A 21041-nucleotide genomic window follows, 5' to 3' on the forward strand; every position below is an offset into this window, starting at 1 on the left:
TGTGGCCATGAATATTGATGGTAATGTTGTCAAATAGTTCATCATAACCAGTGTCCCTGTCTTCTCACAGAGATCCAGTAGCAGAATTCCCACTGACGTCAGGTACTGATGACAAATACCTGAATAATAACCCAGTTGTGGCAGTTTTGCTTAGGAATGACAGAAGATGTATCACGTACACCACAAGTATGGTTTTTTCAGTCGTAACAGACAGCAGAAAGCGTGGCACCCAGCGGGCCACTACTCACCGTGCTTTGCAGATCTCGTGATCAGCACAGTTTAGGTCCCACTAAACTCTGTGTGACTTCAGTGAGGTCTGCCCAGTGCCTTAATCTTTGCGTAGGTACCTGCTGTAAGATAGACACAGTTAGGAAGAGGAAGCTGATACGGGAATGGTAATAATAATGCATACTTTGTGAAGAACTTACTTTTTGGGAGTATCTAGAAACCCCAGTTGGGGGTTTGGTCTCCTTGTGGGAGACACAAATGTAGAAATGTGTACAAAGAACCAGTCCCTGCCCCAGAGAGGTTAGTTTCTAAAGCAGAAGTAGCCAGTGCTCCCACCAATCCTTAATTACCATTTGCTGGCTAATTTCACATAACTGCTGTGCCATGAGCTGGCTGCTAAGGGAAACAGTAGCTGATGGCTTGGGGAGTGTGCTGCTCAGAGGCTGGCGGACCCTAACCGGACAGCCGGGGTTGGATGTCCCACTGCCGTGTCCCCAGCTCCTGATCGGTAGCACCCAACGCTCCTGGGACATTTGGGTGAAATCTGGGGAACGAAGGAAGGAAGGAGCCTCTTGGGCTCACCGAGGGTTTTGTTCCTCAGCAGAAGGGAAGTTTCAGTCCTCCAGATGAGCAGAGTCTGTTTTTCAGGACCTTTTAAGAGCAAACCAGCTTCCTTCAGAGCTTCTTCTGTCCCTCTGCAAACAGCCGGCATCTGAGGAGGGTGAAGCAGCATTTAACACAGTTTGTGCACGGATGTGCCTACCCAGGCACTTAACGCTTTGTTCAGAAGAGCATGCCTGTGCTCTTCCTGAATTCACTACTCAGTTTGACGCCAAAATCCAGCAAGTGAGAAGTCAACTCATGGTGCAGGGTATGAGGAAGCTCTTAGTGAATTTGGGAATGTGTGAGTGGGACACTTTGCACTGCCCCCATCACCTCCCATCCGACCGTGCTGGGACGGTGGGGCTAGCTGGGACGGCTGGGCTCAGGGTGGCTGCAGTGGACCGGCTCCTAGCCCTACAGCTTAGGTATTTGGTGTAGTCCGTTCATGCAGGGACAGAAAAAATACCCTGAACGATGCACCACAGAGCGGGGAGTTGCAGTTGCTAAGTAGGGAGGATGGGGAAATGGGTGCACCTCCTGGTGCTCACCTCTACTCCAACTTATTTAATATTTTGTGATTTTGGTGTGGATTACTCTAGATCGTTTGTGTGCTGGGAAAAGCGGGACTGAGCCAGAAAAGCTACTGGGAAGTAATAAGATTTAAACAGTATCCTGGGACCTGCTTTATCTTAGATCTTATTTCTCCCTCAAGTTGCTTGTGTTTCCTGCCAATGCCCCTGTATTAGGGCTCTGTAATTCTGACCAGCTGATAGTTACGCTGATGTATTTCACTCCTCATTTAGCTGGTGATAATTTTCTTTTTTCCTCCCTGTAATTTGTTGTTCTCCCTAATTACATTGTATTACAGTGGAAGGCCAATTCTGAACTGTGAAAGAGACCAACTCTTCCTGTGGCATAGCCTGGTGCAACTCTGTGGCTTATATTTGTACCATCAGTGGGTATGATTAAATTTTTAGGTGGAAAAGAGATACAAAAAGTTATGTTATAATTGTACCGGACCCCTTAGACTTGCAGTGCAGGTGTTCACCTGTGATTCCTCCGCTGGATTTGTCACGAAGAAGAGTATTTTTAACAAGAGAGGAAACCTGGACGGAGAGGTTTTGAGCAAGCAGATGAGCTACTTGTAAAATGTTTTTCATACTCTCTCTTGCAAGCTGTAGTTTAACAAACACGTGGTGATTCTTTTGTAGGTGTGTGGAGAGAAACAGCGCTTTGAGAAGCTGATGGAGCACTTCCGAAATGAAGACAACAATATAGACTTTATGGTGAGTGCTATTTATCATCAGCAAACTTTGGTTTCAGTATTTACTGTGTCTGGTCCTGCTGTCATAGGCAGAGATGTATCTGCCTTCTGATCCTTGGCCGAAAATTGCCACAATACAATTTTTTTGTATTCTAAACTACATAATGTGCACTTCATTTTTTAGCTTCCATTCAATTCAGTTATCTTCAAGAAATGCCTTATACCATAGTGAAGGTAAGAGGAAAGTGGCCTTTTGGTTGTGTGTGCTGTTTTGCTGCAGCAAAGCAGCAGCTTCTGCAATATCAAGATGCATATTCTGTCTGTGTGCCAACATCCTCAGAGTCACAGACAGGGAAGCGTGGGAGAGACTCACTGCAGCTGCTGTCTGTCCGTATCTGCTGATAAATATAGCAGTAGTTTGCTCCACTTGTGGTTCCTCAATGTGCATATGCATGATTATTCACCAAATCCACTTCCCCTGGAGCACAAGAGAGAATGGCAAGAGAGGAAGCTCTGGCTGGCACCCACAGACACCGGCGCCCGCTTGCACATTGGCAGCACGTGAAAGGCAGAGGTTGTGACAGTAAGGATGAGCTAGCTGGTTACGTGTCCAATACCAAAAATACTTCTGTATCTATTTTTTTTAAAGTCTATAGCAAGTGAGTGCTGGTGTCAGAAGTGTGAGAATTTTAAGTCCTATTTTTAGTTGGAATATAACTGCTGGCGTGGTCAGTGCAGTCTCCCTTGCACGGCTCGTGCTCAGTGCTTCGGATCTGATGTGATCCTGTTTTGAGGTGAGAGCAGAGCAGGAGGGCATCCCACCCGGTCACACTGGCTGGTCTGCTGAGGCCTCTGTTAAGCATCTGTGACACTTCATACTGTTTTAGTGCTGAGCTTTGTGTTAAAGATCTCCTTCTGCCAGGAATTGGGTGTTAAAGCACCTTGTGTGGTGTTTCCTACAGGCTTTGAATACTCCCGTGTCAGTGGCTTGCAGCCCTGATGGCCAGGGCAGGCTCACACCCTTGAGGGGACAGCAAAATAAAAAGGAGGTGGTATGAGTGAGATAGGATGGCCTCTTTCTTGTATTTAAAAAGAAAAAAAAAGTTACAGTGATCCCTGCAATTTTACTCAAGTTAGCAAGCTGCTTTCAGTAACTCTCTGACATGTTACAGTTGGTTTTGTTCCTTATTACTGCAGTCCCAAGGACGTGTTGGTAGTCACAGTATACATTAAGTATTCTCAGATGTACATACAATTTAGTCTGTAATTTAACAGAAGGATTTGTCAGTCCTCAACACCTGACTTTTAGTCATTTTTCCTGCCCTCACAGGGAGGGGTAATCGTATTTGGGGAGCGGGAGAATAACACAGCTCAGTGCAGCCTGGAAGGAAGACGGTGGCAGCAGCCTGCAGCCAGCCACCTTGCTGTTAGCTACGGGATTTGCCCACTCTTTTTAAAAAAAAAATCATCCCTCATCTTTATTTAAGATATGAAATGGTGTATTGTAAGGATGTAATAGGGAATATGCATGTGAGTGTGTGTCCATACAAGCCCGCTGAGCTGTGAATATTCAGCATCCATCTGGATGGCCTGTAAGAGAATTCCCTGGTCCTCTCAGGCCACAGGTTGAAGTTAGTGGTGAAATTTGCTTGAAAAATGATAAATACATTTTTTTCAGGACTTGCCCAAGTACTAAGAAAATCTGCATCTTTGGGCCGCTTCCACCGCTTAAGGGCTTGACTATATGACAAGCCTAAAGCTAGGAGGGATAGCTCATGACAAACGATTTGGCAGATCCGCTCGTTCTTGTCACCATCTGGCCCTAACGAGCTCCGCATGCTGCTGCGAGCGCTGGCCGACGAGCGCGCTTCGGGGGGCGAGCGGGGAGCGCGGTGGGCCCCTGCCCGCTGGCTCGCTGCGGTACCGGCACTGCGGGAGCCTGCGGGTTGCACCAGCGTGTGCCCGAGGCAGACATCGCTCCTTTCCGCAGGACGGGATAAAACGGGTGCCGGAGCCCAGGCTCCAGGACGTAAAGTTAAAAGCTTGAGTAATTCAAGGAGTTGCAACAACCGAACATAAACAAAGAGCTATTCCTGCAGGACCTGGCTTTCACGCTGCCCTAAATGGAGAAGGCGAGAGCTGTCTGGGAAGCTGGAGCTGGAAGGGGCTGCGGTTAATTGCATGGATCAACAGGGAGGAAAGAGCAACAAAAAGGCAGAAGTATTTTAGAGAAGGTTCCTGTTGTTGACATTGACCGACTTCATTTTAAAAGCAACTTTCTTAGATTAGTTTTCTTTGACTTGATAAATTCCTTAGTTGTGTACGTAAGGATCTGACAAAGGAAATGAGAATTTGGCCCTAATGTTGCGAGAGCCAAAGCAAGTACAACAAAAGCGCTTTTGAAAAAGGGGAATTTGGCTCTGGGTGATACGACAGGATAGCAGGGTTCAGCTGGCGAGGGCCAGTACCAGCACTAGGAGGAACCAGGGTTCAGCACAGGAACTACAAAGGGTACTGCAAAGACTCGAAACCTGAAGTTAGGTTTCCAGCTGCATGGATCAGGTTGTTCATGCAGGAGATGGGTACGCACCGAGAGGTGGGGATGAGGCATCACGGGAGCTCCTGGATGAGTCTTTAGACCATCTTCCTTCCTCTCTTCTTTGGGGTTATACCTGTTACCAGTCTCACAACTTTGTATTATCTAGGGTTAAAGTCATTTTGGAAACAAAGTGGTTAAAGCTGGCCAGGAGCTACATGGGAAGATGTAGCTGAAAGGTTTAGACTGAACCATTTTGGCTCGTCGTGTCCCCTCGGTCCCAGCTCCAAAGCCGGCCAGTACCGGGCAGTTCAGCCAGGAAAGTTTTTATGGCAGCTCAGCGGCTGCTGGGAGCTCTAGCTGGGAGGAGCAGCCCGGGGCATCCTGGCCAGACCTGTAGTCAAAGGCCACCATGCAGCAGATGCCTGCCCATGAGTTTATCCTCTGGGCCCTAGAGCAGGTCACAGAGAATTGGCTAATTTCCTGTAGCAAACTGGTAATCCAGAGAGTGGTCTTCAGTTCGTTCTTCCCACAAAATGACCCAGAGACGTGGGATCTCTTAGGGACTTGTCCTGCAGGTAAAATCAGGTTGCTTTGATTTTTATCTTCTCTCAGATTCGTTCTAGAACTACTGAGACACTTCCCAGATATGTTGAGAAGCTTGGTATTACCCCTGCTGCAGCATTGCTGGCAGGATAGGGTTATGCCCTTAAAAAACCCAGGAAGGACTAGGCAAACCTTCTCTTAAAGCAGCTCAGAGAGTGACAGATGTGGTCAGCTGTGAGCTGAAAGAGGGTTGGGGATACTTGGGCAGAGCAGGATTTGGCCGTGCCTTACATTCAAGTAAAGGGCAAACCTTTTGGGGTTTGTAGCCCGATTCCTGCCACTCTGCAGGAGGTTTCCCCCACTGCTCCTTCTGCTCGTGACCTGCTTCGCTCAAGAGCCTTTTCCTTTCCTTCGCTGTGCTTGGACGCGTTTGGATGCCAACTCCTATGATCTGGTCCCTTGTTCAGTTCCCAAACCACAGCTTTGGAAATATGCTTTCTGCAAACAACAAGGCGCCTTTTGTGAAAGTCCCGTTTCCTAAGCTAGGGGTTCCAGTTGCAAAATTAATCTCACTTTTACAGGCCGTTTCAGAAACAGCATTGTTTTCTTAAGAGCTTGTGTGCTTGTACGACGTCTGGCCGTGCGAGCTGGCACGGAAAGTGTTTCTGTTCACCGGCACGCAGTAAAGGTAGACTCTGCAGACATGACTTAATTTCTGGAACCCACGTTTCCCTTTATCACAGCAGACAAACACCCCGTAAGCCCGAATCCAGCACCGGCTTGGAAAAAAAGCCACAAAATAGTGGATCACAGTTTCCCCTCGTGTAGTAACCGCAAGGAAATGCGGTCATTTGCTGTGTCTGACCCGTGGGGCCCCGGGAGAGCCCGCTCCGACCCTGCGCCCGGGGCTTTCGGGGGGCAGCCGGGGCCGTGCCGTCGGCTCCTCTAACGTGGAGCGGTTCTCCTTGCAGGTGGCCTGCATGCAGTTCATCAACATCGTTGTCCACTCGGTGGAGGACATGAACTTCAGAGTCCACCTGCAGTACGAATTTACGAAGCTCGGCCTGGACGAGTACTTGGACGTGAGTACGACCCAGGTCTCCACCGTGGCGGGTCCACACCACATCCCCCAGCTCTGCCGCTGCCCAGCCTAGCCTTAAACCTCCTCAAACCTCCTCACCCGAGAGTTTTTGGGAGGGCAGAGCAGGGCTGTCCCATAGTCTCTGCTAAAAATGCAGTGCCTTGGCTGCTGACTGGGGGGCTGTGGCCTGGAGCCACCCCTGCAGAAGACAAATCAGCGGCAACTAACTGCAATTACAGACTGGGAGCTAAATTTGTAGCTTTGCCTTATAACAAAGGGAGGATGAACCGCAGTCGTCCTCGCCCGCGCCACGTCTCTTGACCTCCAGCCGCGGGCTGCAGGGCCTCGTGTCGGCCCCAGCTCAGGTGCCGCCAGGGCCCCCTCTGTCTCCGTGTGAAAAAAGTCCTCCTTTGAGTTTTCTTCTGACAGCCAGGCGTTTTCTGGCGTCCTGTGGGAAATGCTCTCTTTCAGAAGAAAGCTGCTTTTATATTTCCCCTTTTGTATTTTTCTGTCTGTCCCGCTCCCTGCCCTTGGGAGTACAGACACGAAAACAGTGCTCGTGTTGACGAGGGATTGATTTGTCCCTGCTGACTTCTGCTCAGCAGTAATCAGGAAAGAGGTTTTTTGCTGTCTGCAAGAAGTATTCGTACACAGCGATTCTGAGCACGGGTCTGTTTGGGGTCCCAGGGTGGCACAAACCCTGCAGTCCATCGGGAACAGGCAGAGCAGTTCAAAGCGTGCTCTGATATTATCTTCGGAGATAAAGCACGCTCATTTTGAACACAGCAAATCCGGCGCAAGGTCAGCGAGAGTGATCGGGGGATTTGCTCCGGGCCACGCGGCTGCTTCGAATCCAAACACAGGCCTCACCTCTGCCTACTGGCCACTGAGCTGGTGGCCACCGTGGGCCAGTTGCCAGCCTTGCACCATCCCAGGGCTGGGCGGTGGATTCAGAGCTTGCCATGTTCAAGGAGCAAGCACGAAGGAGAGCAGTCATATCCTCTGTAGTAACAGAAGATAAGACACTGTTTAGCTTTGTTTGGAAGCTTTGGTTGTTTCGTGTTCAAAAATGACTATTTATCACTTAATGACCCCAGCTAACGTTAAAATGCAAAGTGTTTTCCTGGGTGACAGAAGTGGCCTGAGCTCCCACCGCTCTCATCACGCCGCTTGCTGTCTGCAGCCCTCCTGCCACAAAGGGCTGCCAGTGCCGAGTGACACCCTTTTCTTCTTGGATTTGCAGAAACTGAAACACACGGAGAGCGACAAACTGCAGGTACAAATTCAAGCTTACCTGGATAACGTTTTTGATGTGGGAGCTTTGCTGGAGGATGCCGAAACCAAGAATGCAGCCCTGGAAAGAGTCGAAGAACTGGAAGAAAACATTTCCCACGTTAGTACCACACTTTGTCACCTCTGCCTCTGAAGTAGTTCAGAGCCCGCTCTGCGCATGGGCTTTGCTACTGCCCATTTGGGGAGGTGGAAGCACAGGCGCAGTGGGGCTACAGCCTTTGGGGTGAGGTTCACTTAGAAAAAGCCTTGGGACTACTGTGCTTCTGTATGGGGGCAATAGTCAAGATATTTGGCAAATTTAAGGAATTTGGGAGATCTCAGGCAGGTAAACTTCCTGGGTGCTTTCATGCTATATCCTGAACCTCATATTCTGCATGTTTTAGTTAACGGGTGCTCCACTTGCTACAAAAATTTGTTCATAAGCTGTTTATTGATCTAGTGAGGAAATGTCTCATTCTGTCATTTTATTTACTCTGCTATCTGACACAACCCCCAGCTTCTTGAACAAGCAACGCTACTCCTTTTTATGTGGGGCTTGACACGCCGTTTCTGTGTACGTCGAGGGACAGTTTGGCCTGTGCTGTGCGGTGCCTGCCCGTCTAACTGCTTACGTGGCCACGGCTGCAGTGCTCGCACACCTCAGTAGCATCAGCCAGTTTATCCTCTGAAAGCTGTGGTGAGCTGGGAGGGGATGAACCCCCCATGCTGGGGGCTAGCTGAGCAAAGGGTCGCACCCCCCGGAGGCCCTGGCATGGCAGGTTTGCAGCTTTGGAGGCTTCAGCTTCGGTTCGGTTGCGGTTCCAGGTGGAGTCACTTGGCGCACCAAGCCTCTGCACAGACATATCACGTGAGCTGGGAAAGCTAATTTACATAGAAATTGCAAATTCCTCGGCAATGCAGTACCGGTAAATAGAGCAGATAACCATCCCATCTGTGTCTTAAAACACATTACTGGGCTCAAGAGGGAAGGGACTGAAAAATAGCACTGTGCAGTTATTCAGTGTTTGCTCAATTCAGTGTTTGGTCACGGCTTTTGTGTCCCATACTTTCTCAGTGTCAATTACTTTAGTCTGGAAAACATGGCTTAGCGTTTTAAAATCAAAGTGGTTTTCCATGCTTAAAAAAATCATAAAAAGGTCATCATTCTCTTACCATTCTTACATTGCATCACTTAGAATAAATATGTTCTTAAAATAATTTGCTGTGCAGTATTTGCCCATCTGAGGTGCCCTTCTGCTAGAGATAAGTGATTCAGTAGAAATGGCACTGTTTGCTTCCTACATCTACTCCTTTTAGCTGTTTAGAAACTTAACGCTTTACTCTCGTGGCAAATTTTTAAGGGCTTGCTTCTGATCTCTTGTTGCATAAACTAGACTCATCCCAGGAGTAGGGACATAATTTTCTGTCATGTGTTGACAGAGGTACTAATAATAGAATTGCAGAAGTTTTATCTCAAAAACACAGCAATTGGTGCCACCTCACCACCTCTGCAGCCTCGCCTGAGTTGGTGTGATTGGTGGTGATGGAAAAAGCCAACAAGAACTGTGGGGCTTCCAAACCTCAGGTTTGTGGGGCTGGCAAAAAATAAAAATAAATCAGAAGACAATGGAGGAAAAAAGAAAATAAACTTCTTCATTCATTAATAATCAAATTAGCCTCGTTATGAGAGGGTGTATTTATAGGTTCCACCATTTCAGCCTCTATTGGTTTTGCAACAGTGCCATTGTGGTATTCTGTGGGATTTGGGGGTTTCAGATCAGACTTAGTGTGTATGAAAATAATTGCATTTTAAGTGCTTTACTGGGGAGTAGGATTTCTTACCTGGACAGGTTCATAGCTACAGTCCAGCCAGGTTACCTGCTGCTTGTAGCTGAAGGATAATATTCATCTTCAGAGGAACCTTCAGCAGAGCACTTAGTGCCCCCCGATTGCATGCAGGAACCCTTTCTCTTTCCAAAGAAAGACTTCAGGGTTTGGTGGAATATCAATAATTTACCATGTACCACTGCTCCAACGAGCGTTCCTGACATTTTGGTTGAGAAAACTACTGTTACTCACTTACATCATCTATTTCTCTTTTGAATGATAGTTATCTGAAAAACTCCAAGATACGGAGAATGAAGCCATGGCGAAGATTGTGGAACTGGAAAAACAACTTATGCAAAGAAACAAAGAACTGGATGTGATTCGGGTAAGTGCAATGGGAAAGCTCTGGCTGGGTGCCACGCTTCAGGGGAGCGATCTCCTGTGCGCTTGGTGTATGGGAGGTAATGACTCTTTTAACAGGACAAGTGACTTCTGTTAGCTTCCTAATTTTGAACCTAGGACAGGTTTCAAGTTGAATTACTAGTGTGTGCACTCAAAGATGGACATAAAACTCCTTTGTATGTGCCAGCGAATCAGTGAATTGAGTCAGGTACATCGTACCACTCAGGTCTGTAGCATCTGTGTTTGGAGTTTTGCACGTGTGGTTGGCTGCGGGGGGGTGTTGGAGGTGGATCTGGAGTCCTTCAGACGTGTGCTGCAGAGCAGCAGGACCGGAGCAAGTGCCCTGTGTGCTGTCAGTTGCAGCCAGCTTTCTGTGCACAGTCCAGACCCGTTACTTCTTCGTGTGCAGTCTTAGTAACAAAAATTATCAGTATAATATTAACTAACTTCAGCCTAAATGTCATCCCAAAGTGTGGCTGCTTCTAGGGTTCCTTCTGAGTGTCTGCCCTGGGTACTTGCAGGTACAATCTCCCCTCCAGATCAGGAGCTCTGTTCCTGCTTCCCTTTACGGGTCAGCATCTGCTTATAGGCACAGTAACCAGCAAGGCATCACATACTCTCTGTTGAAGTCAAAATCGAGGAAGCGTACCTACACTATATATTTAAGGCTAGCATAAGAAGTGGGAGGCATCATAAAAAAGCGATGATGAGAAATTCTGCACCCCCAGGTGTTGGTGCCCACAGGTGAGATTTCTCCCAGGACTCAGTACTGTTCACTACCTTGCTGCTACCTGGGGAAAAACACAAAATGAATTCTTCCTCACCAATGGAGACGTACAGTTTGCATCAAAGCTCAGTGTTAGATAGAGGCAGGCGCAGTGACCATCCCGTGTCAGGCTGTTCTGTTTCTGGTGTTAGTATTCTGTTTTGTGAGTACAAGTGCAAATTCCTTGTTTCTGTGGCACTCTCAGGAAATCTACAAAGATGCAAATACCCAGGTCCACACCTTGAGAAAAATGGTGAAAGAAAAAGAAGAAGCCATCCAGCGACAGTCAACGCTGGAGAAAAAGATCCATGAACTGGAGAAGCAGGGAACCATTAAGATCCAGAAGAAAGGTGATGGTGACATCTCTATCCTTCCTGTTGCTCTGGCCTCTGGAATGGTGCCGGCAGGGTCAGAGGCTGCGGCTGGCACATGTGTCGCACCGGTCGCTGGCGCTGCATCTTCAGTACCATTACCACCACCTCCGCCACCATTACCTGCCTTAGCAGCGGCATCTGAGGCAGGTAAGAAGCGTTGTGTCCCCGAGACGTGGGCTGGCCAGGAGCTGGAGTTTGTTGTGCCGGGGACAGTCACGACAGCCTTACACTGACAAAAACGCCTTTGATTGTAACGAGCCTGCAGGTCATGGCACCTTGCAGCAACCGAGGATGCTGAGGTCCCCCAGCTGTGTTTACAGTCTCACTCATGGGTGGCTCCCATGTTTGTCTGATCCATTTCTGAGCCCTTCAGTTGATAGAAGAACATACTAGCTTCTTTCTTAGAGTAGTTTCCTCCTGTGTTAATACACTGAAATACTTTGGTGAATGGTCCAAAAAATGCTTGGGCCAGTATAGTGGTGGAGAGGACATGTATAGTAGGGGACAGGGTGGATGTTGTGACTTTCTCTGCGGGTGCTTGTGACATTTTGATCGATGTTCATGGTAATACCTCGTTTTTCCTTCATTTTGTAGTGCAAAACGGTCCTGTGTCGGTGCCGATGCCACCTCCACCACCGCCTCCACCACCACCTCCACCACCACCACCGCCGCCTCCTCTCCCAGGTCCGTCGTTGGAGACGGCTCCCGCGGCTCCACTGCCCCCACCGCCCCCGCCGTCGGCACCCCCCCTGCCCGGGACAGCCTCTCCCACCGTGGTGTTCAACTCAGGGCTTGCAGGTAAAACACCCGTGCATCGCCTTGGCATGCTGCAGATTGCTGGCAGAGTAAGCAAAGGCAAGGTCAGGGCACATTGGCTAGTCCCGCCAAGGTGGGACTTCATTATTTAGTCACCTAAATAACACCCGTTATCACTTATTGGTATTATACTTAGAGGGGTTTATAAAAGGAAAGAGCGTTTATCAACCAAACGCTTTTAGTTTGGTCTGGAAGAGATGGCTTCTTCAGTGAAACTAAAGCTATTGCCAAAAATATTTTTCAAACATGATCATTTTTGGCTTTAAGCAAACAAAATATGGTTTTGAAAGAAATGCAAAGCTTCATGGTTTTGATTTCTTCTGAGAACTTGATGAAGAAATATCTGTGAAAAAAAATGGCAAACTTTTTGTAATTTTTTTGGAAGGAAGAAAAATTTACTGACTGTCTTTAATCATGTTTTTCTGCACTCTCTGACATATGCCAAGCAAGTAAATGCTAATTGGTATCGTGCCGCTCCCCCCCAGGAAATCTCAAGAGCATGGTATGAATCCAGAAAGAGAGACCGAGGAGCTCTGATTAATAGGGTTTTTTTTCTTTTTTTGAAAACTGATTAAGTATTCCAGCCTTTAAAGTTTCTTCTGAAAGGGAAAAGCATCATGGAACTAGAGGGTCCCAGGGTGTAATGCAAAAAAAAAAAAAAAACCAAAACCAAAAAAGCACAAAAGGCATGACACAGCTGAGGTTCTGGGCTGATCCCTCCCCGATGGGTTTGGCAGAGCAGGCAGCGGTCCTGCAGCGTGCGGTGCAGAGTGGCGGGGATGCTGGATTTGGCCGTGGTGGTGCTTGGAGGGCTGCTGGGGGCACAGGAGCTGCCGTGAGCATCAGGGGGTTGTGCTGCCAGGTGCCCAGACACCGTGCCATAGCCCGATGTCCCTGCGGTATTAACTGGGGACGGGAGGAGCGGAGCAAGCGCTGCTTCCACGCGTGGCTCCTCTGAGCTTCACTGATGGCAGGGACAAGCCCCCGCAGCCGAGCTCCTTGCTTAGTTTTTTAGGTGAGATGCCCAAAGCCAGGTGGGATGGATATTTTGTTCTTCAGTGAGTTAGGAGAGGGAAGGAGAGTGAAAGTGCCTTTTCTTGATACGATGGCTGCGCAGAAAGGAGCGTTTCTCAGGGCAGGAACCTTCTGGGTCAGAGGGGAGTCGGTGAAATAACAAATTTTGCTTTTCTGACCATTGCTAACATTTTTTTCTCTGTTCCTTCTGCTTCCTGGTAAGATGGGCCAATCAAGCTCTTCTGTAGGTTGCTTTCTGCTAAGTATTTACCTATCTCTCCACGTTTCCCTCTGTGCTGTGCTCGTGTGTGTGCCTGTGGACTTGCGTGGGCCGTGGGGAGGCGGTGGGGAGGGGGGAGGCTGGTGCAGGGGCTTGCTGGCCAGAGCCGGAGCCGAAGCACGCGGTAGCTTTGGGGATGCTGCCAACCATCAGGATTTGGCACCTGGGGGGGCCCTGATTCAGCAAAGCACTTCAGCAAATAATTGAGACATGCCGTTTCTTTTGAGCCATCCTCGAGCCGCGCTCTCGGCACCGGTCGCGCCGAGGATAGGCTTTTCCCAACGAGGCCAAGCGCTGAGCTGCGGCAGCTGTCACCGGCTGCGAGTCCCCTCTGCGGGGTCTGGTCCCCAGCCGTGACTGCATCCCCACTGCGCTGCCGGCAGCAGCACGACTCCCGGGAATGTCACCTTGCCAGGGCTCTGTAATGGAGGAGGAAGGGAAATTTTTAAGAGATTTTGATTAGCTAAATCAGGAACTGGCCCATGAGGCAGTTAGCTTCCTTGCCTGTCCTGAAATAACCCAGGAGCAGTTAATAATCTATTCTAATCTATGCACAAGTGGAAAATGTTTATTTTCATGGGTGTTTCGGATGGAAAAAGCTATTTCTTTTTTTTATTTTAGGAATTATTTTGAAGTAACCACATTAATTAAACAGCGAGTAAAACTCTGTTTAGTTTAGATGAGCAGAAGTTGATCACGTGTGTCCATGTCTTCCAGTTGGATAAATATAGTTCTCAAAATACACAGCTGAATATCGTGTATGTTCCCTGTTACTCACTTATGGTTCTTTGTTTCAAGCAAATACTCTTGCCAGTAATTTATTCTCTGTGATGTCCCTGCAAAATGAGCATGAGCCTGAAAGGGACGTGGACGCACAACTCGATTCTTGTTTTAAAAGTTGGAAAAACAAAGCGAGAGAAGTGTTTTCAGCATTCACCCAGCTCCGGTACACAACAGGACCGTCCCCTGAAATAGGATGTCTTTGTCCTGGCAAAAACATACATACAGAATCGTTATGGGAAAGTAAAATAATTATTTGCTCAAGTGCTTTGCAACCTGGGAACCCGGCCATCTTCTGAAACCGAGGGAAAAAAAAATCTAGCATCTCTACAGAGCATCGATTATTTAGCAAGATTGCTCCTGCTGCCGACGCAGGGTAGGCAGGAGTCAGGAGCAAACACTGGACTGAACTAAACCAAACGCGATCCGTCCCCGGTGGGGGGAGCGGGGGCTGTCCCCTGCATGCCTCTCTGCCGCTGACCGCCGCTGCGAGCCGAATGGCTCTTCTTTCCAGCACTGGAGAGGAAGGACCAGGGTTTCTGTTTCATGTTTGCAGCTTGGAAAGAAACAGTTTATTTTCTAAGTAATTCAGGAGCAAAACATTGATTGATCGCTTTAATGAACATCTTGATTTTGTAGCAACTAACAACTTCCATGTTTACATCAAGATACAGAGAAATGAGAACTGAATTACAGAAATTATTCGTGTACTTTCCAGTCCCGTTAGGAATAGCAATAGAAAAGTGTTGTTTTCCTTGCTCCAACATTGCTTTTTTGTACTCTGTTCACAGATTAATGAGAGTAGTCAGTCTTCATTTTCATAGCTTCTGTGTGTAAATTACTAAATCATTTACTGCACAGCGCAGGAAGATTAAACCTGATATTTCAGCCATGTTAAAGCTCATGTGTGCTGCAGCCCACCCCCTTTTGCTTCAGAAGACAAACCTGGTGAGGAGCAGCACTGCCCCATTGCAGCAGGCAGTGGGAGGGGCCATTCCCTACACCAACGCCTTGCGAAAGGGTTTTTTTTAATTCTTGTCACCTATTCTGCGTTGAGTTTTGTCATACGGATCACAGATCAGCTGTGCGTGGCTGTGCATCAGCTCACGCAGGGGTGGGGTCTGCAGCCAGCAGGACAGGGTTAAATTCGACCACTCTCTCCATTTTCTGTAGCGTTTAAAAATAGCTTGGGCTTTTAAATCAATCCAGACAACGTGCAGTAATAAAGTAATAACACATTTCCTTTAGTGCAGTTTTCACAGCCTCTGGCATTTAATCCAGTTCTGCAGAGGCTGGACCTGAAACAGCGGAGGGGCTGGATGAAAGCCTCTCGGTGCTGTTTGCCTGTCGAGGCAGCAAGATCTTTCCAGGCTTTCCAGTGTGATAATTTAGCTCTGGCCACTTCTTCCTCCAGTGCTGAAATGCCGACTCGAAAGCTGCAGTCTGGGCACACGGGGTGTTTTTCAGCGGTTGGGGAATTTGTCATTTCCTCTCCTCTGGTGTCTTTAGCTGTGAAAATCAAGAAGCCAATCAAGACCAAGTTCCGCATGCCGGTGTTCAACTGGGTCGCCCTCAAACCCAACCAGATCAATGGAACGGTCTTCAACGAAATAGATGACGAAAGGATCCTGGAGGTATGAGTGCCGCTGGCTGCCGCCTTCTTCCCACTTCTGTCCATAGTACAAGTGGATATCGGTCTTTGCAGGGATAGATTGCAGCAATTATTTTGGCAAACAGCTCATCCAGTGGCCCCTGGTACCCAGTAGGTTGGCGTGACTGCCTTGGTTGAGAATTAGGGATGGTAGCTGGTAGTATCGATTATAAAGGGTGCGTACCTGTTGTGTGCATTTGTTTAAAACAGATCAACTAACATGAGGAAGATGCATTTTTCCCAGCCTAAAATTGCTGGTCCGGTCTGTAGGAGTTTAGGCTTGGGTGGGTGGCTGCGTGCCAGGGAAGGAAGCCTAACGCAGCACGGAGCAGAGCTGAGTACACAGGTCTTGCGTGCTCCCCGTGCCCTGAAGGTGCACGTGGCTGGACAAAGCCTGAGTGCTAGCATGAATATTTTCGTGAACTTTGGAACGTGAATGGGGCTATTGGGGGTGGAGGCCAGATTTCCTGATCGCTGACTCAGGAGTGCATGTTCGTTACATCCCGCAGCCCCTGATCGAAGTGCTCTGCTATAGTCTTAGCTGCCGCAAGGTTTTTACTGCAGTTCTGGCACAACGTTAGGCAGCGTGGGTTTTAGTGTTCGCTACGGGAGGGATAAATCATTTTCATTCCTTTTTAGGATTTAAACGTGGATGAATTTGAAGAAATATTCAAAACAAAAGCCCAAGGCCCAGCCATTGATCTTACTTCAAGCAAGCAAAAGATAACTCAGAAAGGGTCAAACAAAGTCACGTTACTGGATGCCAACAGGGCCAAAAATCTTGCCATTACTTTAAGAAAAGCTGGAAAGACAGCAGATGAAATATGCAAAGCTATTCACGTGTAAGTAAAACACTTGTCAGCAAAGAAATCATGTTTAAGATTTGCTGTGATTTTTGGTAAGTGGAATGGTTTTGAATTGGCAGTTGATGTCAATGTTTTTGCATCTGGAAAAAATCCAGGAGTAAGGATGGAACCATTCTGAATTCCCAGAAATCAGATTTCCCTGAACTAAAATAAAAAAACTTGCAGTTTTATGTCACTATATCACTGTTTAGACTTAACAAATTAACACTTCTTTAATAAAAGAAGCTAATTCATGTATGTCCACAGAATGCCGTTGCATACCACATCTCTCGTTCTGTTTGCACAGTACTTTCTGTTACAATGCACACTCAAAAGCCAGAGCATTGGGAGGAGGCAACTATTTTAGTTTGCCCCATAAAGCACGAGTTTCGTCCAAGTGCACTGGAAGGGTTTTGCATAGAATTAGGTTTACGTAATGGCCCCAGGCAGTGCCAAACCTCAATGTGATGCAGGTGTACCTGCTCCTTGGGGCTGATCCTGAGTCCATCCAGAAGCACTTAGTACTTGTGGCCTTGACAAACGTCTAACATCTCTCTTCAGAGGGGTATCTTCAAAATTTGGATGCACGAGCATTACCTTCGGGCCGGTGAGGAGGGCGACCCAAACCTGCTGCAGATTCCGGCATGTTCAGCAGTCGGGGTTTACGGGGCTCTGGCCCAATTAAATAAAAGTGCTATTTGCTCCTCCCCACCGATCTTCTCTCATAATAATGAGGTGTGTCCATGAAGGGGTGACCATGTCTTTGGAAACAGAAACAGGGTGCCCAGCAGCACCATTCACATCAGCACAGTAACCTTGTTCACATCTTCATGTGCACAGAGCTTCACGTGTGGGACCGTGCCCCACACCCCAGCCAGGGCAAGAAGAGCAGGAGTAACTTCACAGCTTCTTCATAGTTTCTCATCGCTTTACTGACTCAGGCTCACGTGTAGCTGAGCAGTGTAGGAGGCAGAGCTGCCTTTGGCAGCCTTCTCACTTGTACTTTTCCATCGTTTTGTGTCGAGCCTTGTCGTAACACCACTTCTTCTGGTTTGCTGTCACGCAGGTTCGACCTGAAAACATTGCCGGTGGATTTTGTTGAATGCCTCATGCGATTCCTGCCCACCGAGAACGAAGTGAAAGTTCTGCGGCTCTATGAGCGGGAGAGGAAACCCATCGAGAACCTGTCCGACGAAGACCGGTTCATGATGCAGTTCAGCAAGATTGAGAGGCTGATGCAGAAGATGACCATCATGGCGTTTATAGGCAACTTTGCAGAAAGCATCCAGATGCTGACCCCAGTGAGTGAGGAGCAATCCCTAGGGACACGGGGGCGATGCGTTGGCTGTGCAGGGGTGCGGGCTTCCTGGGGGTTCAGCCTCCGCTTAAAGAGCTGCGATCTGCGGCATGGGTCAGCTTACGGGGAGCATTGCAGTCATGTGAATGTGTGGGGTAGTCGGTGAAGGTTATAGAGATTTTAATTTTTCTAAGACAGAGAGATGGTTTAAGTGATCATCAGTTCTCATGGAGACAGAACAAGAAACAATTACACAAATGAAAAAGTGGTTTTCAAGCCATATTTTCATATATCAACGACTGATATCCCACGTGCTGTTTGTACCCTGGACTACTCTGTACTGTCCTATTTCTTTACCCTGTAGAAGTTTAAAACTGGTTTAAATGAAAATCTAGTAGTTTGTATCATCAGGGAAGGTTATTGTCAGTACTGGTCTGTGGGCTCTTTGAAGTGCGTCCTCTTCAGCCTGATGCATCTTTCTCAGTCATAAGCATTGAAATGTAAATACGCTTTTACCCAACCACATCTGTGTGTGGTAAATCTGCGGTGCAAATGTTTGAAATCCTGATGTGTCAGGGCAGGATTAACATTCATGCTAGGGCCCATGGTATGGATGAAAACCAACAGGGTTTTTTTCAGAATGTGAGTGTTTAGATTTTAATTTTACCCTTGGGTTGGACATGCATTAACCAAAGCTCTTCCTGTGTTTGCCTGCAGCAACTTCATGCAATAATAGCTGCATCTGTCTCAATAAAGTCATCCCAAAAGCTTAAGAAAATACTGGAGGTAGGTCTGATCTTTGATACATTCAATAGCTCCATCACTCCCTGGTGCGTCCCCCTACGTATACTGAAACCATACCTTGATGCTGACGTACCAACTCTCCTTCCAGAGGTTTCTAAAGAGCCATGCATTTGTCCTGAAAATTCATGCTCTGCTGTGTTTTATCCTGGCAGATAATCTTGGCTCTTGGAAACTACATGAACAGCAGTAAACGAGGAGCTGTGTATGGATTTAAGCTACAGAGTTTAGACCTGGTAAGTAAACCTTGTGGGGACCAGGTGGGAATGCATTTCATGTACACGGCAAGTGGCTGCTGGGGGACTTGGTCGATGCTTTTCAGCCAGTGAAGGCAGAGAGTGGCAGCAGGGAAGGCGCTCCCTGCCAGGCCGTGCGAGTTTGCTTTGCTTATCGTTGTTTTGGGGGGGCTCCTTAGGAGAAGACACCTGTCTTCAGAGGCTCTGCAGACGACAGCTTGAAAACCACCTGCTACACAATTAAATGGGCTTTTACAGCTTTTACAGCTGTCCCTATCAGATGGAGAAACACGGGTCAAGTCGCTTTGTTTGGAGCCTGCTCACACCTCCACCCAGCAGTCTCTTTGCCTTTTCTCCCCAGCTCCTAGAAACAAAGTCAACAGACCGAAAGCAGACCCTGCTGCACTATATTTCTAACGTGGTCAAGGAGAAATACCAGCACGTATCCCTCTTTTACAATGAACTTCATTACGTGGAGAAGGCTGCCGCAGGTACCGTGACCCTCCTGTGCCTGGTGAGCGGTGGTAGCATGCATGCCATGCGAGGGACTTCACGGCACACCGTGCATGGGCTGTGGGGGCTCTTCTCAGTGGGGAGTTGTTCAAGCAGTGGGTTCAGGCACTTGCACAGCAGGAGCGATTCAGCATTTTTGGTTTATTTCCTAGTGTCTCTTGAAAACGTCCTCTTGGACGTGAAGGAGCTGCAGAGGGGCCTGGATCTGACAAAGCGCGAGTACACCATGCATGACCACAACACGATGCTGAAGGAGTTCATTCAGAACAACGAAGGGAAGCTAAAGAAACTGCAGGATGATGCCAAAATAGCCCAGGTATTTCTTTATTCTCGGGGTTTGGCGAGAGGGTATGAGTGACACAGTGAGTAGTAGCATGTCACTGCAAAGGACGTGCTTTATATACACAGCAGGGAGAAGAGGCAGCAGTGTTGTGTATTTGTTCCTGAGTTCAGGTGCTAGGTGTAGACATGCCAGTCTCAGCCAAGAGTTTCACATATGGGGGAAATCTAGACTCTTTACACTGAATACTGCAGTAATGGATGGTGAGTTTGTCTTGAAATATGTGCAATGCAGCAAGCCTGTGTTTTTTGTAGGATGCCTTTGATGATGCTGTGAAGTACTTTGGGGAGAATCCCAAGACCACACCCCCCTCGGTCTTTTTCCCAGTGTTTGTCCGGTTTGTGAAGGCCTACAAGGTAAACAGGAGCATCCTTCTCTTCTTTTCTGTCCTTCTCAACCCAGTTTGGTACCTGTGTGGCTTGGGGCTCCCAACAAAACAGCTTGGGGCTCCCTCTAGCTTTGATGCAATGTGAGCCACCCCCGACAGCACAGCAACAGCAGCCCCGGGCAGCACAGAGTTGTTTTGGGCTTATTTTCAGGACTGAAAGACAACACAGCTGTCTGAGACGCTGGAGGAATCCTCAGAAATTGAATGTCTGAGCAGCTGCAGCTTACACCTTTAGCTCTGAATAGGTGTCTTTTGGAACTGGGAGAGGATGGTTTGTGCGACCTAGGAATGTCTCTCCCAGCCCACTTTTTTCAGACTCTGCTCAGAGGCAGCTGAATTGCTACACCTAATCTTGCTTCCTTGGAAAGCCCCCTGGTAGCAAGTGATAGTGTTACTCATTTGTAACATTTAGGTTCCCAATAGCAACTGGAAGCTATAACCTGTGTTTTTTGTGATAAATAGCAAGCAGAAGAAGAGAATGAGTTGAGAAAAAAGCAGGAACAGGCCTTAATGGAAAAACTTATGGAGCAAGAAGCGTTGATGGAGCAACAGGACCAAAAGGTATGACACAGATATGTCTTACAGGCAGGAGCCATCATGTTCTTGTGTTTTTCCTGATAGGTCAGAAACCTCAGCTCTGTACAAGAACTTTAGTTGTCCAACTTTTAGTTGCCTAGAAGTAGAGTCTCTGGAAGTTTTCTCCTTGTGTGGAGAGAACTGAAATAAGCTGAAAGAGATATGGTGTATGGTTCTGCTACTTCTGAAGTCTGCAAAATTAAGAAAAACTGAATAGACAGAAAGTCACCTTGTCCACACTGCCATTAGCTAAACTTTGTTCTTCTCTGACCCTGTATCTGTTAAAACCCTGCCGGTGTTCAGTGTGCAGAGCTTCTCGTCGCTAACAGGGACAAGGAACGATCCTCCCCAGATCCTTCCCTGTCAGAGCATGACAGCAGGACTGAGCCCCACGTTACCGTTTTATAGGTATTTTCCTGACGTGGGTTTTTTTTCATTCCTGAGGTAACACTTTAGATTTGCTGGAGGAAGTTTCCCATGGCTCTAAACCAGCCACTTTGTCGGCTGGTGCTGCTTCCCGCAGCTGTTGTTGGGATCTTTAATCCCAGCCAAGCTTTTTCCCTCGGAAGGAAAGCTTCTTCTCCTTGTTCCCCTGATGCTTTTCA

The 21041-nt window shown here is 47.8% G+C and overlaps 1 protein-coding gene across 11 annotated transcripts in view; it reads left to right on the plus strand.

Moving 5' to 3' along the window:
* The window catches only part of FMNL2 (formin like 2), a 153757-nt gene that overhangs the window by 125436 nt on the left and 7280 nt on the right, over positions 1 to 21041 (plus strand). For 6 of the 11 annotated variants that reach the window (XM_052792454.1, XM_052792452.1, XM_052792458.1 and 3 more), the window contains 15 exons: positions 2043 to 2117; positions 6149 to 6259; positions 7502 to 7651; positions 9641 to 9742; positions 10731 to 11046; positions 11494 to 11697; positions 15299 to 15423; positions 16080 to 16282; positions 17352 to 17586; positions 18300 to 18368; positions 18539 to 18619; positions 18981 to 19110; positions 19285 to 19448; positions 19727 to 19828; positions 20323 to 20421. In XM_052792454.1, the coding sequence (XP_052648414.1) occupies positions 2043 to 2117; positions 6149 to 6259; positions 7502 to 7651; positions 9641 to 9742; positions 10731 to 11046; positions 11494 to 11697; positions 15299 to 15423; positions 16080 to 16282; positions 17352 to 17586; positions 18300 to 18368; positions 18539 to 18619; positions 18981 to 19110; positions 19285 to 19448; positions 19727 to 19828; positions 20323 to 20421 (2166 nt within the window). Of the gene's footprint in view, positions 1 to 2042; positions 2118 to 6148; positions 6260 to 7501; positions 7652 to 9640; positions 9743 to 10730; positions 11047 to 11493; positions 11698 to 12952; positions 12974 to 15298; positions 15424 to 16079; positions 16283 to 17351; positions 17587 to 18299; positions 18369 to 18538; positions 18620 to 18980; positions 19111 to 19284; positions 19449 to 19726; positions 19829 to 20322; positions 20422 to 21041 lie in introns of all 11 variants that reach the window. The other 5 variants (XM_052792450.1, XM_052792453.1, XM_052792451.1 and 2 more) reach the window with 1 other exon arrangement.

This window comes from Harpia harpyja, chromosome 7 (assembly GCF_026419915.1).
Source record: "Harpia harpyja isolate bHarHar1 chromosome 7, bHarHar1 primary haplotype, whole genome shotgun sequence".
Lineage (NCBI taxonomy): Eukaryota > Metazoa > Chordata > Aves > Accipitriformes > Accipitridae > Harpia > Harpia harpyja.